We start from the raw sequence: 19,459 nt of genomic DNA, 5'->3' as shown, positions 1-19,459 counted from the left end.
TTGTGTTCGTTTATCTTGATGACATTTTGGTGGCAAGTCCTTCAGCTGAGAAGAACCGGTCACACCTAATGCAGGTGTTCACATGTCCTGATCGTAAATCCTTCTAAATGTCAGTTTGGGCTGTCCGAGATCGATTTCTTAGGTCACCGCATTTCGTCGCTGGGTGCGATTCCTTTGCCTTCAAAAGTGCAAGCGGTGGCAGATTTTCCTCATCCCTCCTCTGTTAAGGCGCTGCAGGGCATGATTAATTTTTATAATCGGTTCATTCCTCGCGCTGACTGATTGACTAAGATTCAGATAAATACCACGCACAAAACAGCGTGTGCAATCTATGAAATAGCATGAACTAATAGTGGGCGTGTTGCGTGTGATCTACTAACACTGCGTATACATTTGAAAAGTGGTGCAGACCGCTTTATTTAAATGAGGATTTTGCATCCACTATTCGGGGCATCGCCACATAGACACTCTCATTTACTGCACATTCATGTTATCATGCACCTACATGTGGAATTTGGTATGTTTTCAAGCAAGCAGGAGACATCTACCACTTTTTATGGGCATTTTAGAAGCATTTGTGCAGTGCATTTGTGTGGTGGCCTCATTGACACCACTTTTTTTTTTTTTTTTTTTACCGCTTACGGTGCATTACAGTGAAGCTGCACTACTGTGCTCAAGGCACAAAAAAAATATTACTTCATCAAGTTTTTTTTATCATATAGGATATATGTGAACAATACATATTATTTGTGAAAAAACTCAAATCTTAAAAAAAATACTAAATGACTCCAAAACGCATTAATTGAATTTGTATCAGCCCTTTTAAGTTATAAAAGGATGTTGCTGAATAGACAATGTTGTCTAATTTTTTTTAATCTCTGACCGTCCAAATATGTTCAAATGTACACGTGTGACGGAGGATTCTGTCTTTAAAACGCGAGCACTCCTCTTTCAGTCGTCAGTTTGCTGAAATAGTGCTCCCAAAACAATGTTGATAAATCACATTGCACGTGCTAAATAATGATATTTGCAATTTCTCCTCCCGTGATTTCTACATATCAAATGAGATAGAGACACAAAATGGATTGCATGCCTAATTTTGCTCACTTAACAGACCCAAACCACTTTGCACACGTTTAGTAGATCAGCTCTGTGAGTGCTATCAAGTTTGTACATGTTTTAGTACACGCAAACTTTTAGTAAATCAGGCCCTTCATTTTTAGTGGGAGCACTACTTTTGTAGTATTTTTCACAAATACAACTTTAAATATTTAGACTTACCAAGACACCTGGTCTCTGAACCACTCCACAGCCCGTTGGCTCCGCATTCTCTGACATGTGATCCCACTAATGTGTAACCATGGTTACACATAAAAATCGCAGTAGCTCCAAATGTAGTCAGTGTGCCGAGTTTGGTGCCAAAGGGAGGAGAGGGAAGATCTCCACAGGACAAAACTACGAAGCAAAATCAGGACAAAAAATGTCCCATTGATCATTTTCAATTTAATGACTAAAACCACAATAGGTTGTCAAAATGTTATTAATATAACTCACTCTTGCATGTAGCAGGGCCATCTGACCCCTCCCACGTCCCGTTGGCAAGACAGCGCAGTGTCCGATGTCCCACCCCGAAAGAGTATCCTGCTAGGCATTCCAGCATGACCACAGAACCAAACTCTCCCAGCGCACCAGACAGCAGACGGTGGGTCATGTGATCTGACAAGGTGCCCTCAAGGCTCGGACAGTGGATGGCTGGGGAAAAAAACATGTAAGGTCAGAAGATGAGAATTAATGAGACACATATAAAATAACTATACAACTGAAATATAGTAAAATGATAAAACAAATCAATTCAATATACTAATATGATACAATTTAATAGGTAATATACATCAATATTACATACATATGTAGTTAAAAACTTAACTAAATTATTTAAATTGGCACGTGCTAAGATAAACACAGAATCCAAAAGATAATAGAAAATACGGTTGTAAAAAAAAAAATCGATTTTCGAATGAATTGCAAGTTTTACCTGTAATGATTCTTAATCGATTAAAAACATATATATATATATATATATATATATATATATATATATATATATATATATATATATATATATATATATATATATATATATATATATATATATATATATATATATATATATATATATATATATATATGTATATATATATATATATATATATATATATATTTTTTATATATATATATATATATATATATATATATATATATATATATATATATATATATATTTTATATTTTTTTTTATATTTTTTTTATATATATATATATATATATATATATATATATATATATATATATATATATATATATATATATATATATATATATATATATATATATATATATATATATATATATATATATATACAGGTAAATGGTGTTGTCAGGTGTTAATGTATATGTCCGTATCTACTGTAGAGATTTACTTTAGAAAAAAGAAGTGTGGGATACTTTTCTTTTCTAAACTCCCTAATTAAAATTACAAAATAAAAAATCCTTAATTAGGGTTAAAAAGAAGTGTGTTTTTAAAAATGGTAAGGTTCTCTGCAGCCCTGAGAACTATCGTCAGGCTGTTCCACAATTGGGGGGCGTAATCATGGAATTAAGGAGGCAGTAGTATTATTAGGATTAGTTTTAGATACTGGAAGATGCCTGATTTTAGGGTTGGAGTTCGGGTTAGGGTTAATAAAAAATACACAGACAATAACACCAGTGACTGGGGAACTTTTTTTAATCTAATGTAAAAAAACAGAATGTGAGGGAAGAGTCAAAGCAAAATATCAAGCAAACATGTAACCTTTGGTCAAAAATCATTAACATTAACAGCTGTGGCTGTAGGCAACCTCCGGATGTAGTTTTTATTGACTAATCTCAGACAAGATGGCAGCAGCTGTACTCGAAGTACCATGAGAAAATGTTAGCTGTGCTGTTTTTGTCAGCCGTCGGTGTGAAATGTATGCGTGCTGCACTTGTCATTGAATGTGGCGCGCCGCCATGGCATTTTTGTTACCACCACACCTTCAAAATAAAGTTGTTTTTTTTTACTTGAAAACAAATCAAAGTACTATAATATATTGTAGCCCCCAGAAGAAATCACACAAAGTCTGACGCTATTTTTGACTTTAATTACCAATTTTATGATAACAAAACGGCACAATTCCAACAGGTGCAAACACTTTCGTGTCTGCGCTTCCCCAAACACACAACAGCGCTTCCTCATTCTGCGGCAATCACCTTTTAGGCACGAACAATGTGTTTGCAAACATGGGAAAAACCAACATCAAATCCAAACCACACGAGCATAATACATGAACATGGTCATTACAATGTGAATTGATATATATAGCCTATTATTTGCGCACTATTGACAAGTGATGTAACGAAAACTCGACTACCAAAAAGAAGACTTTGATTAACGAAAACCGCGCTGTAAATGTAAACAAAACGCCCGCCATTGTTTGGAGCTTTGTCAGCATGTCTGCAATGTGGACGTACTTAATTATATATCACAGATATACCGGCGGACAGCCATCTACAATGTTAAAAGGACAGTGGCGGCTTTTAAGAAGAGGAAGTCCAACTAGAGCAACAGCCTCTTTCTTTAGGGACATTGACAGACATAATGTTTGATGTTTCCCTCTTACACACATGTTTTTGTGTGCTATGGCTAAGAGTTTTTTTTTTTCTTCCTTGGCCTCAGTCTGGACCCCCTCTCCAGGGGCCCAGGCATAGACTGAATTTGTTTTCTTCCAACCCTTCCTCCATGTTTCTCACCATTTTTGTAAGGGGCGCCGGAAGTTGTCAGACCCGTCAGCGATCCTTTTTTTCTCCCTGTAATGTTTGTCTGCTCTTGAATAGGATTGTGCTGAAAATGTTAATTTCCCCTCGAGGATTATTAAAGTATTTCTGATTCTGATTCTGATTCTGAAGTATAGTCTCTAAACACGAGTACAGTCTATAATAACACCAGAAGAAGATGCTAGATTTGTTGCTAGTGGTTTTTAAGTAATTAAAAGTCTGTAAACACTTAAAAAAATCTCAACAAAGTACAAAAAGCAGCAACACAATTGATAATATGGCAAAACGATATATAATAAAGATGTTAATACTGATGAATAATAACAGATTTGTTTTATATTTTTGTATAAATTTTTGAGCCTTTTTAAAGAAAATCATATCACAGCAACATATGCAAATTACTCGATGACGTCATGGTGACCACACCCATAACCACGCCCTCAGGTATCTTGGCAGTTAAGGGTAAACCCTGTACTAGTGTTTTAATCATATGTTTGCTGTTATTAGTTTTGTTGATGTTGCGTTGTGCATTATATTAAATTAACTTGTGTTTTCATGTGTTTCGTGTTTCTTCCTGTCAAGCTGTCTATTTTTGTTCCACCTCCTGTTTTGGTTGTGTCTTGCAGTGATTTCACCGCTGTTTCTGTGTACTGTTTGCCACACGTGCTCATGATTAGTGATCAGGAGACTCACCTGCCTCTGATCCCTAATCAGTCACATCTGGTTTGTTTGTTTATTGTGAGTAATGTTCTTGGTGTGCCTTTTGGTCTTTTTGCTCATTAAAACAAATGTTTTTCTACATGTCGCTTCCCGTCTCTGCATCCTGGGATCATGCCAACTACCGCCATGCAAGTTGCTGATGTTATACTTGTTAATAAATGAACATGCTGTGTTTTCCGATAATTATTGGAATTAAAAAGTTGTTATATATACAGTATATATAATGTATTTTCAAATTTTGCAAATAACAGCCTCTCTCCAATTTTTGTCAGCTTACAAATTATACAGCTAACAAATAATAATTAACATTGGTGTTATTCTTATTAAAAGCATTTAAAATAACAATGCCACATAGATAGAAATATAATACTTACGGAGACATTTAGTGGGTGAGGCAGCATTACTCCAGCTGCCATCCTCCAAACATACAGCCGTCGCTGGAAGATTGGGGTCAAGGTGGTAACCATGGTTACATCGGTAGGTCACTTGACTGCCCACAGTATACTGGTTGACATGAAAGCTGCCATTGCCTGGTGATTGAGGGATCCCACAGGAGACGGCTGCCAATCATAATTAGAAGTGTTGGACGATGTATCGTAATGTCGATTTAGTTGATATGTGACGACAACACACTGTAGAAGTATTTATATTACCTTGGCAAAATGGTGGAGGTGTGTCCCACTGGTAAAGACCATTGGGGTGAAGTCTACAGGTGCAATTCATTGAGCCTACCAGACGGTAACCATGGATACAGTAGAACTGGAGTCGGCTACCTGGCTGGAGTTTGGTTCGGTTGACCACACCCCCATTCACTGGGATATCAATGATACTACAGTACGCAGCTGAAAGGAAGACAAACAAAAGAAAGTAGACTTTTTATATTCTTACAGCATATATAATGTCTGTTGTATAACTTACATTTATTGCGGAGTGTGGGTGGAATGACTCAGAGAAAAACAGTGTCAGTAATCAACAATTTCATATCAAATATTTATCCTTCCATGAAATATTCTTTATCAGCCGCTCTCAAATGATTCATTTGGCCTTTCGTCCTTCACTAGCATCATCTCCTTGAAAATACATCTGCTCTCTCTGCACCACAAATTTGATATCTCATTATAACACTCCTCTCTCCAGCGTTGTTCGGGGATAATGGCCCAATCTTTCAGTTGCTAATTAACAATAATGCTACAGGAACCACATTATGAAAGAACCATTCCAAAAGGAAGTCATATTCGAGATTTTAATTCGGGATGTCCGGTATTATTGGCCGATAATCAGTGTTGGGTTGGTTACTGAAAACCAGTAACTAGTTACAGTTACTAGTTACTTTATTTCAAAAGTAACTTAGTTACTAACTCAGTTACTTACACCAAAAAGTAATGCCTTACTGTGAAAAGTAACTATTTAGTTACTTATTTTTTTTCTTATTTTTTTAAGGCTCCCATTAATGCCCTTTTATCCTTCATTTCAGTACTGTTATTGCACTGGAGAATAATACAATCTCAATTTGCATCACTGAACTCTGCTAAGCAATGTGATCTACATACAACACACAAAGACAAAGATATGTTACAAAGGCCGATTTGTTTCTGGCCAGAACAAATTGACAAAACTATTTTAAATAGCTGCAACATAACACACATAAGTAACAAACAGCATAATAACAGCATAGCTGTAAAGCAAGGAAGGCACACACTACATACACAAAGCCTAACCAGGCATTTTTTCCTCAAGGAATTCTGACACAAAATCATGTCTGAAGCCCAGAACACTCTACACCAGGGGTCACCAACGCGGTGCCCGCGGGCACCAGGTAGCCCGTAAGGACCAGATGAGTCGCCCGCTGGCCTGTTCTAAAAAATAGCTCAAATAGCAGCACTGTAGCGGCGAACAGCTGTCTCATCAGCTGATGCGCAAGCGCGTTACTGCGGCTGCTTGGCAACCAGCCAAACCCCACTTAATAAAATGATATTTTATTTTAGAGCACATCCACATCCCTATTCACCTAGGCAACCCCAGGAAATGTATATAATTCGGCATTATTAACAGTTTACGTTCACACGCAGGTATAACGCGGCGCACTCCCGTCTCGTCTGCTGGTGCGCGAGCCCGGTAATTAGACAGCTGTGTCAAATCAAGGAGTACAAAAGACGCCAGCGCAGAGTGGAGAAAGGTTTGGTTCATTACAGATAACACAGAGTTGTGCCAAAAGTGTACCAAAACCAAAAGCTGAACAGACAGCCGGTAAGATTGCACTTTATTTCCCTTTGTGGGTGTGGCGCACCTGTTGCGCTGGTGAGATGAGGGGGGCGGGGGGAGTTGTGTGCATGTAGCGTGCTTAGTCTGGAGGCTAAATACACACGGTGTTTTGTGTAACTGTTGTTTAGTAAGGAAGTGTTGTGATTCTTTGCTTAGTTTGATAAATGTTGGAGCAGTTTGCTTCATCAGGAGGGTGAAGTCGCTCAACTTAAAGTGTTGGATTTAACTGTGTTGGATCATTGGCTGCTAGTGAGGGCATAGAAAAGGGGTATTTTTCTACCAGTAGACAGCGTTTAAGATTGAGTGTTTCACTGCTAAATTAATAATATATTTATATTGGATATGGATTTGAAATATGCATCTAAAATAGGTGGTTAATTGGTTAGGTATTTATGTATTTGCATATTGGGGTTTCTGCTGCATTTATCTATTGTGTTTCTGGTGTTAAATGTATTTTATATGTATCTTGGTGCATTTATGTTGAGACAATTTATTTGAAATCTGAATTAACTTAAAGGGAAAATATTAATCCATTTTCTTGCACTTGTTTAATTGTTAAGTGTTTGATAGCCTAATTAGTAATTGTAAATTATGGGATTGATAATTGATTGATTTTTTACAGCATGTTAATCTTGTGGTGTTTTGTCCTTAAAGGTTTTTCACCTACTAAAGAAGCTAAAGGCTACTAAAGACAACTAAAGACAGCTAAAGAAACTAAAGTCTACTAAAGTCTACTAACACTGCTAAAGACTGCTAAAAAGACTAAAGAAGAAAAAAGAAGCTGTTTCTTCGTTGGAAAAACTGTTGCAAACTAAAGGAAAATAAAAGGAAAAAAGTAACTACGTTCTGGTCTTTTGAGTGAAATCCAGAAGCCACATTCAGCATTGGTACATCCCTTCAAGTGTGGGATAAGCACAGTGAAAAAAGCAAAACACTTGACAAGCACTTACCAGTGAGCTGCCTCTGTTTTTTAAATGTTATTTATTTACTAGCAAGCTGGTCTAGCTTTGCTCGACATTTTTAATTCTAAGAGAGACAAAACTCAAAAAAAAATTAAAAATCCAAGAAAATATTTTAAAGTCTTGGTCTTCACTAACTGACAAAGAAACAGATAACAGATTTGGTGTCCAGTTCAAAGTGTGAAATGATTTATTTAAAAATTTGAGAGTTGACTTTTGTATTTTACATGAGTTATTATTTGTACAAACATGGTGCAAAGTAATTCATGATTTGTTCAAAAATGTTAGTGGCTAGCTAGGTAAAATGGGATATTGTGATTTCACAAGACTGTCTTAGAAGTGATCATTTGAAAATGTTCAATTTGAAAAATGTGCACTTAGAGAAAATATAAAAATAAAGTGTTGCATATTGATATTTATCTGTTTCTATATATATTTATTGTGAGAAATCATTAAGATGATCAGTGTTTCCACAAAGATACATGTCATTAATTATTAATAATAACATAGAGTTAAAGGTAAATTGAGCAAATTGGCTATTTCTGGCAATTTATTTAAGTGTGTATCAAACGGGTAGCCCTTCGCATTAATCAGTACCCAAGAAGTAGCTCTTGGTTTTGAAAAGGTTGGTGACCCCTGCTCTACACATTTCCCCAGTTTTAGTTTAGAGATAAGGAAAGATTGGCCTGGCCCACTAGCATCCCTCTTTATGTTTGTGAACTTTATAGTCTATACATTTAGAGTGATGTGATAATTAAACACTCTAGAAGTCTAGAATGAAAGAGTATATAAGAGAATTGACACTGTCAACATCTCTCCCTCTAAGGTGCGCGCCTTTGCAATTGCGCACTGCTCAAGTGTCCTCTGCGCACGGCAAATCTATGCCACGCACAAAATCAAATAAAAAAATAAGCGCATAACAATTTTCGACACGACACGGACACGACAGAGAAAACACTTTTCGTCATCCTTGTTCAAATATTGTAACGTCTGTCGAGACGCTTTGAGGACATAAATTCCATCCATCACTTTGCAGAGCAAAACTCTTTATTGTCGGCCATAAACACATCACCAAAACATTAGTAAAAAAAATTATATCTAGCCAAAGTGGTCATTTTCTGCAGTACAAACCAGACCAAAAGCAACTTTTTTATATCAACAGCAGCCGCTCGCTCATTCTCACTTGCGCCAACACATGCACATATAGCACTTAGCCAGTGATGCGTTTACAGCCACACAAAAAGTCGGACAACTCCAACACCATACATAAAGTATAATTCCAGGTCGTTACTCTATGATTTACCAATGAAATGTGTGCTTATTCTAGTGTCATTTATTAGGAATCTTAATTTATAAATATTAATCATGAAATGCTGTTAGTATATTAAATAAATACTACTACAAATATATTTTTTACAAACAGGAAGTTGCAGGAATGTACACAAAATCCCCTGCTTACATCTCATTGTGCAACATGTGAATGTTTTAATGGGAACTAAATGCAATGTCTGAAAGGGGTACAAATTATTTCCAAAGCAGGACTTCCGCCCAGACAAAGTCAGGTTTGGGACAGGAGTGCTGCTGGTGTAGCCACAGTGTGCACGTCTGATGTTGCTCACATGGGCTCCACTGAATGCTCAGGGAGTTTTTGCCTTTGCTCACACATGAACAATTAGAGGGAACATTGAGTGACAGAGTGTGTACCTTCAGTGCTGAATGATGAGCAGAGGCAGAGTTAATCCGTAAGTGGTGGTGCTGGAGGTGAAGTGGCATTGGAGTCTCTGTCTCTCTTTACTAGCTATGTCGAAGCATGTTGCTTATGTAGCTTGTTTGAGAAGTTTTGAATTGCTGTTTTGGGCAGTAGATAGGATATTTGATCCAAAGCACGATTTACATTTAATTAAAAGGTTATTTTCTTTGTGCTCGACAAAAGAAAAGTAGTGAAAATATCTCCATGTTAACAAACTCGACTTCTGGCTCCGCCATGATCAGACACGCCTCCACCTTCCCACACTTACACTCACACTCACACTCACACTCACACACACACACACACACAGAGTGCAGGTCTCTCTTCTCCGGTTTGTGACACAAGAAGAATCAGAACGACGACACTGCAGCCAGCGCTCCGATAAAACACACTTTATACTACATAAAAAGTAACGTAAAATAACGCAGTAACGCATCATGTAGTAACGGTAACTGAGTTACTGAATATAAAAAATAACGCGTTAGATTACTAGTTACCACCGAAACTAACGGCGTAACAGTAACGCGTTACTTTGTAACGCGTTAGTCCCAACATGTAATGTAATGTAATAAAATGGTGACAGTGGATCATTCTGGTATAATTTTTTTTTGCCAAATAATGATATCAGCATACCGTAAAACATGTGAGGTACTCCACAAAGCAACAAGGATGCTAGCTTGTACAGTTGAAAAGGGATTCATATGGCACCATGTGTGGCGGTTTACCTGACACATGAAGAATGACAAATTGGGAGGTTGCACTACTTTATCCAACACCTGGCAGTAGAGTGTTCAATATCTTAAAATGTGTTTTGTGGCAATTTCAACTTTGACCAGAGTGTCAGTTGCTATGCAGAGTGGCACTTTCCATCATTTTCAGCAGACTACATTGTGGTAGAGATCCACCCAGTAATGGAGTCATATGACTCCCTTGCCTACTGTATGTCCGCAGTCTGGCATTATTTCAAGGTTAGGCATTCTGATTGTAAATATGCAATTTGCAATGTAAAGCGTGGGTTGTGTGAGGGGGGAATAAGGTATCTTATTTAATATCACATCTCAGACAGATTTACTCAGAGTCACACGCAGCATTTGTATGCACCAAAAAAATTCAAATAAGCAATCGACAGTGCTTAAAAAACCTACACAGTCGTACCCAGTTAAAATGGAGACAACAAGAAGCAACATGAGAAAATACATCTGAAAAAGTTAGGCATAGGTTTTTTCTCCTGTGGCACAACACATGTCCATTGTGCATTTTGAATATAATAATCATTGGAAAAGTCTCCACAATGGCACAAAGTCTTTGCACAAACATAGGGAATTCAATTGATTGGGAATTCATTTTTGTGTCCGCACCATATACGGGTCAGTTTTATTTCGATCCCGTTTAAATCTGTGTGCTTGTAAAAGTACACGAAAGTTCAGCATGAGCAAAGTTTTGCTTTCTTCAATTTTGACAGAATTACACCATGTCCTTCGTCATAAATGCAATGCTATTCAAAAGACAGTTAACGGTTACAAACTGTACGATGAGTGACCTTATTATTGGAACTAGTTTTTTTCAATAAAAGTTATAGTACATGCGCTTACACAGTACCATATATAACTGGCATGTTTGATGCATTTATATTTAAACTAAATTATTATCATTGTGGTATTACAGTAGAGAAGGTCTTCATAGGGGCGCATTCCTCATTTTCTAATGCAGTTTGCTGAAAATGATGGAAACTGCCACTCTACATAGCAACGGACGCTGTGGTCAAAGTTGGAATTGCCACAAAAAACACTCTATTGCCCTCTGGCGGCTAAAGTGGAGAGTGCACCCACCAATGTTTCATGTGTCAGGTAAACCACAACGAATGGGGCCATATGAATCCCTTTCCTACTGTAGTTGCATGGGTGAAGGATAGAATTGTACCTGTCCAACACCATGCATTTCAAGTTAATCTAGCAAACATTGTAGTGATGTATAGAGGAGAGTGCACTGCTTTGTTTGTACTGTAGTGGTATAATAGTGTATGTACTAATGTACTGTATGTACTTATATACAGCATGTACCTGAGTATCTTATCTTGAATCCTTTTTTGTTGGTTGCGTGGTCAGTGGACCAGCGTAGGTAAAGTTGATTGGTTTTAGAGGTGAAGTTGAGCTGAGATGAGTGGTTTCCACTGAGAGCCACAAGCAAAGGGCTCTGTCCTGAAGATCCTGCAGGGAACGCATAAATAAAACATTGTGAAACGATGCTTGGAGGCATAGATAATCTTACAATTTGGACCGCATGGATAACTGCATAATATATTTATTTTTCCAACTGTGTACAGTATCTTTTTTCCATTATTCTTGTAATCCTCTAATAATACCTGTGTAGGAACGTGCAAAGGTTGCAAGCTTGACAATAAAGGAAGTGTAAGTAAGACATTCTAAATGGAATGTTTATATTTTTCAGGTAGTGTATGTCAACCTTTTTTGCACCAGGGACCGGTTTAATGTAGGCATTATTTTTACGGACCTGCCTTCCACGTGTGGCAGAAAGATATAGCAAATAAGTGCATGAAAAATGAATACATGAAAAAACTCACCATAACATTCAATTAGTGGGAGCCCCTGACCCTTTCCCTTTGCAAAAAAGCTCTCCATAGACTTTTTTTTTTTTTGCTCATTTTTGCTAGTAGTAGGCTTTGTTTTGGCTTTAGTATCTGATGGGTATAGGTGATACATCACATTCTAGGACAAGAGCATGGATATATAATCAAGCTAGAAATACTTGCCATTAGTTCCAATATATTTCTATTTCCATTCTAAAAGTTATGTATTTATATTTTGTGCAATATTTCATACGTACATACACTAATGTTAGCTTTTTTTGGTCCAATTTTCAATGCGTAAATACATCTGTTGTTGCTAACTACTTGTGTAATAGGACTATGTGTAATAATACCAGCACTTTAACTTACCAGGCAAAAAATGATGTTTATTTTCTACCTTCAGAACAATTATTGTATGCAACAATTTAGCACTTCTCCATTTGAACTACTATGGTCACTTTGTTTCTGATCTGCCCTGATCTTAGGTCATCAACTTGCCGCGGACTGCAGATGGGACCCAGTTTTTGGCTACAATTTGGCACCCTTACATTTGATATGTTTAGTAATGTGCATTGTCCCAAGTAACAAAGATGTAACAAATATATCACATGGCGACTTCCTATCAGGAGTTTTATAATACATCTATGATCTATGATCTATGATCAAGCTTATTGGTGTGTCTGGTGGGACTGGCGAAAGTTAAGTATGAGAAAATGCGGTCGGTTATACATTATTTAATGTCTCTGTGCGGCCCGGTAGCAAATGTGGCACGGACCGGAGGTTGGGGACCGCTGGTGTATGTAACTTAGCCTGAGACACTAAGTTTTTGTTGTCATCAATCACATCACAAGTGCATTACGGGCTATTTTAGAAACTGTTGTCATTAAAAAGTTGGATATGTGCATATCTGTGTCTTGATACTCCTGCCTACAAACAAAACAGTTTCAATCTTAAGTAAATATGGTTATATTAATAGATGGCTCACTTTTAATGTGCTACAGTAGTTGTTAAGAAGCTTTAGGATAGAGAGGAGATATTGTTTTCTTTTGAACCTCTCCAAACATTGTTAGCTTTTTAAGTAACTTCCTGAACACAAACTTCAACAAACCATTGTAAAGTAACACACAAACGCACATTTCACACAAATATGTTCTGCAAACTTTCATATTTACTCTTTCGTAACAGATTGTGATATCCTGGAGGGAAATTCTGTACACAGCAAATGAAAATTAACTGCTGTGCATCTTATTAATAGTGATGTTTTTAAAAAAAAAACAACAACAACAAAGGAGTTAAGGAAGCATACATGTGTGTGTGTGCCTATGTGTGGGCTTTGCTTACCATCAAAGATTTCTAGCTCATCAAACTGTTTCTCACTGTGGAACATCTCAACATAGATACTGATGGTGTACCCTGGGAGACAAGATGGAATAAGTTTCAGTCATATTCAGTCAGGCACTTCACAAAGTGCACTCACACAATCAAATGTGAATATATGATTCTGCCTTTACAGAGATAATACTATTAAGCATTGCTGAAGCACTAAATAGCCATACGTTAATTAATTTAGCTCTGGCTTGGAATGTCACTTCAAATTTGATAAGTTAACTCAAGCTATATTAAACATTGTAAATGCTGCAAATACAAGGATTATGAGAGAGAGGGAAGGAACACTTATTATCATTGTATGATTAATGTTTCATTATTTGAAGGATGAATACATACTTTTTTCAAATTAAAATGTTTTGATTTTGGGGCTGCAATGAACAATTATTTCTTGAATCGATAAATATATTGATTATTTTTCAATGAATCTGTAGATTAAATTTATTTTTGTATCACATTGTTTTTTAGTGTAATGGTACAACAAGTTTTTTGAATTAATTCCTCCCAAAAAAAAACATATTCTTGTATGAAGAAACATTAAATGCATGAAATGAAATGACATGATATCAAATGCTAAATTACTAGTCGTTTTCGTTCCTCTGCTATCCTGGAGAATTGCCCTTGATGCATTTTTAAGTGCTCGTGCATTACAGTGTGTTGCTGTACAAAGTCATTTGTAATTTGCTGTTCAAAGAGAACCTCAAAGGCTCATTTTCTACGTCCGTATCTAAGGGTTTTCTAGTTTGGGTTTGATGCTGCAAATTCCCATACCGATTATCCAAAAGCGAGATCAGCTGATACTCGCACATGAATTAAAGGAGTAATATTAGGATTTCATTTTCATTTTGTTCTATGTAACATGTAATGATGGTTCTTTGGTGAAAAATGTGCAGATATATATTTTTGCTCCCATTGAAAACAACTGATTTTGAGAAAAAGAGTTGTTAGATGCAAAATAACCGCTCCTCACCATGCCCCCTCACGGTGAGTCTGCATTTGCCCTCGCTCAGCAGAAATGTTTTGTAGTTGTTTAGCTTTCTTGCTTTTATCATGCACTTTGGGCATCGGTGACTGGCACCAGCCATCTGTTTTGAGTGACTTTTATCACAACACAATATCCCAGATGATATAACGAGATTAACAGGCTCACCGTGTTTTATTGTCGGCGTGATAAGAAGAATATGCGTGGGGTGAGAGAAAAGAAGCAAAAGCCAGCCAGGATGAAGGTCTGTCAGTAAACACTAAGTCAAACTTCTACCGAGTCTTTCTCTCTCCAATGCTAAATTCTGGACGTATCCATGTGTATATTGACAGTAAAATGTTTTTTTATTCTATATCATGCACTGCTGCTGATTTGAACACTTGTAAACAATGGAGGCTCAAGACGGCTATACAGTAAACCACCCTACGAGTGACATCGCAAACGCAACAACAGATTAAAATACGAACTGAACCATCACCAAACCCAGTTGGCACTGATTCAATTAAAATTAGTTTTTAGGAAAATCATTCTTTATTTTGCTTAGAAGGCTAAGCTTGCTACACAACAACTTGAGCTAACATTGCTAACATATCATTCTAACCTAATGTTATTACTTACCGTTTTATTGTCTCCTCCATTGCAATAAATTGTAGTCACAATGTAAGCCATTAAAAGTAGTTTTTCTGAAAATCCATCTTTTTGTGAAAGTTTGTGGGAAGCATGACTCTTCTTAGAACACACTCAAAGCAATTTCTTCCGAGTTGAAGACGCAATGCCACAAATCATATGAGCCAAAAGTAAGGCATGTTTTACTTTAAATGAGGCTGAAAGTTTGTGTAGTGACTTGTGCTGGTTAAAACAACCAAGAACCGAGCATTTTCGGTCCTTGTGTCATTCCTTGGTCGTACCTCGTTTGGACTACAAATGCTCGAAAAAAATTGTTTTTTATTGCGGAAATCACAGAAAGACCTTTAGGTAAGCCTTTACCATCCATAGAGAGTTACATGTGGCAAAACGTCACAAAAAGAGCAAATTCCAAACGGGTCGTTTTGCGGAAGTGTGAAGGAAGTCAAGATTTTGTATAAATATCTCCACAGTACCTTCAAATTTTCTGAACTCGTGCATATCCCAAATACACAAAAACTGGTACCATTAGGCAAGAAAAGTTGGTTTTGCATGATAGGTCCCCTTTAACTGTAAATTTTATTATTTATTTATTAAAAGAGCTATTGACTATATGATCTGAAAAAAGCAACCATAGAATAAACTTGGGTACTTTTTGGTAAGGGAACTAATAGATACTACACATTTTGGTACTGATCCAAAACCATGTAATTACATATTGGACACACAACTGATACAAATACATTTTACTTTTAATACATTTAATACCACTCAATTATTTGGCTTTTTTTTAATCACAACCACCAGAAAAAAAGATGGAGGCCTTTAACAACATCCAGAAAAAGTTTAAACAAGGGGTGTTTAACTCATTTTTATTGAGGTCCACATCACAATTATGCCTGCCCTCAGAGGGCCACATGTAACAGTGAATATACAGTATATGAATATAAATGTATAATAGTCTTGTCACACAATTTGCAAAGGCAAATGTTTTTTGATTAATATATTTTTATAGACTGATGATGATCCTTTGAAATCTTAAGTCAAGATGACAAGCAGAGTTTTAAGTGTTTATTTTTGATAACCATTTCATGCTGAAATTGAAAGAACACATACATTTAAGCAAGAAAGTGCTTTTTTATTTCAAGCCTTTCGCAGGTCACATAAATTACATAGTGAGCCGCATAAAATGGCACAGGGGGTCACATACAGATGATGTGGTGGGCCTCATGCGGACCACATAAAATATCTTGGCGGACGACATCAAATGATGTGCCGGTCAAAAAAAATGGAACAGGCCACAGTAAAATTGTATGGCAGACCACAAAAAATGATGTGATGGGGCACATTACCTCTGCATAACATTGTATGCTTATTAACATTAAAGGAAACAACACACTGGTCTTTCCTTATATCCCACCATGGTTACAGTGAAGCTAAGTGCTACATACGCTTCAACATATTCTGGTACGGCAGACAAAGCATGTTCCCCGAGGTCACACGCACCCCCCTGGCACAACTGATTACTACATGTAAGACAAACATTTTATATTTTTGGTTAACATAAGGATATGTGTTTAAAATTATTTAAGCCTTTATCGTGTCCAAAAAATTAAAGAGTTGGCCATTTCTTTGGTATTAATTATAAAAGACTCAACCGATGTTGAGGTGTTAAAACCTCTTTCTTGTTTAGAAGCTACATACAGTATTAACTGTTCAAACACATAAAAAATATTAAAGTGTTTGTTTGTATTCATTAAATCAATGTATTCTTGGTTGCCAAAAAGCGATGTATAGTAGTATTTTGATATATACACTTGTCATATGTGCACACATTACTAGAATAACCTTAGGAGATGCACAGGTGACATGTGTCAATATCAAAATATTACTTTTGAATCACTAAGATGTTTAGGGTTGATTTCAGCTTTTTAAAGGGTAATTCAACACGTAAACAGTACAGTATATTTACTTCATTGTCATATATTTAACTTTCTTAAATGAATACATTCAAACACAGTATTAATATTTATTATGTGCTTGAACACAGAACAATTGATATTGTATGTAGCTTCTAAACAAGAAAGAGGTTTTAGCACATCAACATCGGATCAATAACAGTCCTTTACAATCTCATTATTAACACAGAAATGGCCAACTCTGTCACTTTTGGGACACGATAAAGGCTTAAATAATTTCAAACACATATTCTTACGATGACCACAACTATTTAGTTAGTAAACAGTTGTGGACAGAAGAAGCCCGAAAGTGATACACGCTTTGGCGACGCAGCGTTGGGAATCCATTTTTGACATGGAATCAGTTTTTGAAGCAAAATTGATCGCAGCAAATAATAGATTTGACTTACAGTTGTATAGACGCACAATCAATGACTCGCCTGCTGATGGCATCATAGTAGTAAACAATAAAATGTGTCCTGTTCACTTTTCTAGGTGTGCACATGTTACATATTTAAAGCCAGACATTTAGGTTTTGGCGCTGACTTCCTCATCTTGCAAGGAAATCATCTGATTGGCTGTTGTTCATAACTAACTCCCACACCTCTTTCAGAGTACGCCATTAAAGAGCTGTGATTGGATATATCCCGAATTTGTCCCACCCATTGACTAGATGAAATTACACATGATCGGATTTCGTCTATGTCAACATTATTGTCTTGTGTTTATATTTTAACTAACATGTCAGTTGCCTGTTTTATCGTCTACATCAATGTGCCTTTGTTTTGATTACTGATCATCTTTGTTTTACCTGCTCCAATGTAAAAAACAAAAATAAATAAATGAAATAAAATAAACAACTTTCAGGCTAGGGCCTGGATCTGGACCAAGCTGCAAGGTATGAGCTCCAGGTGATAATGTTTTGTGATCAGCACTGAAAGGCAGTGATTGGCATCTGGTGATCACAAACTTCACCAAGAATTGACAAATATAGATTGGTGACCGATTGATTGGAACACCACTAGTGCCATCTTTTCTCGATGCAAGGTACATGATGCGACGAATCGTCCCAGCCCTACCTGATTCTAGTGAGGTTAGTACCCAGTCATAGCCATAAATGTAACTGTAATAACATTCTGCATAAAATAGTATTTTGGGATTCCAGTTTTCTGCCTTGGTTTCCTCATTTTCTGAATTTGGCCAAATAATTTAGATTTCGGTGCATTCCTAAACAAAAAAGTATTCATAATAGTGTTGTTCAGATACCAATATTTTGGTACTGGTACCAAAATTATTTTGATACTTTTCAATACTTTTCTAAATAAAGGGGACCACAACAATTGCAAGATTGTCCTTAAATAAAATATTGAACACACAAGACAACTTGTATTTTATTAGTAAGTAAGCATCAAAGGCTCCTAATTTAGCTGCTGACGTATGCAGTAACATATTGTGTCATTTATCATTCTATTATTTTGTCAAAATTATTAAGGACAAGTGGTAGAAAATTAATTATTAATCTACAGTACTTATTCATTTACTGTTAATATCTGCTTACTTTCTCTTTTAACATGTTCTATCTACACTTCTGTTAAAATGTAATAATCACTTATTCTTCTGTTGTTTGATACTTTACATTAGTTTTGAATGACACCACAAATTTGGGTATCAATCTGATACCAAGTCGTTACAGGATCATACATTGGTCATATTCAAAGTCCTCATGTGTCCAGGGACATATTTCCTGAGATTATAAACATAAAATACATTCTAAGTACCGCGGACCGGTGGTTTTCAGAGGCGGTATAGTACTGAAAATGATTCATTAGTATCGCGGTACTATACTAATACCTAATTCATAAAAGGATATATTGCATACAGTTTCAGTGACACCAACTGTACCTGGAAGCATCCGCAGCAGCCAAGAGCAGGTTTGGCTGTTGGGGTAGTTAGCAGGGAACATTGGACTCAGTATGACCCCTGAAGATGAAAATCGCTCCTCATTGGCAGGACACTGAGCTGGAGGAGATATGGTAAGAAAGCACAAGCATGTTTCAATTACAAGCCTTCTGACTGGTAAAAGAGTTTTCCTGAGCCTCTTTCCACTTCATCCAAGGCTGTTTTCTCGTTTATCTGCTCACTCTGAATACTAACGCCTACTCACGCTGATGTTAACTAAAATTTTCTAAGAATTTGTGATGATCAGAAAAGTGCGTGCAGGCAGTGTTCTGGAGCCATTCGTCAGAAGTACACAGCATATCTCCTCAACTCTTTCAGTGACGACTGGCAGGCTTGCAGAGAGAGGAGCTGCACTCCATTTAGTCTGAATAGGTACTTAGGTTGCATGTGATGCACCAAAACCACCTTTCAAGCTTTTTA

The 19,459-nt window shown here is 36.6% G+C and overlaps 1 protein-coding gene across 1 annotated transcript in view; it reads right to left on the bottom strand.

The window, feature by feature from the left end:
• The window catches only part of LOC133633672 (CUB and sushi domain-containing protein 1-like), a 1,183,208-nt gene that overhangs the window by 94,922 nt on the left and 1,068,827 nt on the right, over window positions 1–19,459 (bottom strand). The window contains exons 49-55 of the mRNA XM_062026293.1: window positions 18,983–19,099; window positions 13,472–13,543; window positions 11,604–11,750; window positions 5,226–5,414; window positions 4,947–5,132; window positions 1,555–1,752; window positions 1,282–1,455 (exon numbers count right to left, since the gene is read on the bottom strand). Of these exons, the coding sequence (XP_061882277.1) occupies window positions 1,282–1,455; window positions 1,555–1,752; window positions 4,947–5,132; window positions 5,226–5,414; window positions 11,604–11,750; window positions 13,472–13,543; window positions 18,983–19,099 (1,083 nt within the window). The remainder of the gene's footprint in view (window positions 1–1,281; window positions 1,456–1,554; window positions 1,753–4,946; window positions 5,133–5,225; window positions 5,415–11,603; window positions 11,751–13,471; window positions 13,544–18,982; window positions 19,100–19,459) is intronic.

The sequence above is a fragment of the Entelurus aequoreus genome, linkage group LG02 (genome assembly GCF_033978785.1).
Source record: "Entelurus aequoreus isolate RoL-2023_Sb linkage group LG02, RoL_Eaeq_v1.1, whole genome shotgun sequence".
Lineage (NCBI taxonomy): Eukaryota > Metazoa > Chordata > Actinopteri > Syngnathiformes > Syngnathidae > Entelurus > Entelurus aequoreus.
The sequence above is the reverse complement of the archived record's forward strand: the minus strand, read 5'-3'. Positions and strand labels throughout refer to the sequence as shown.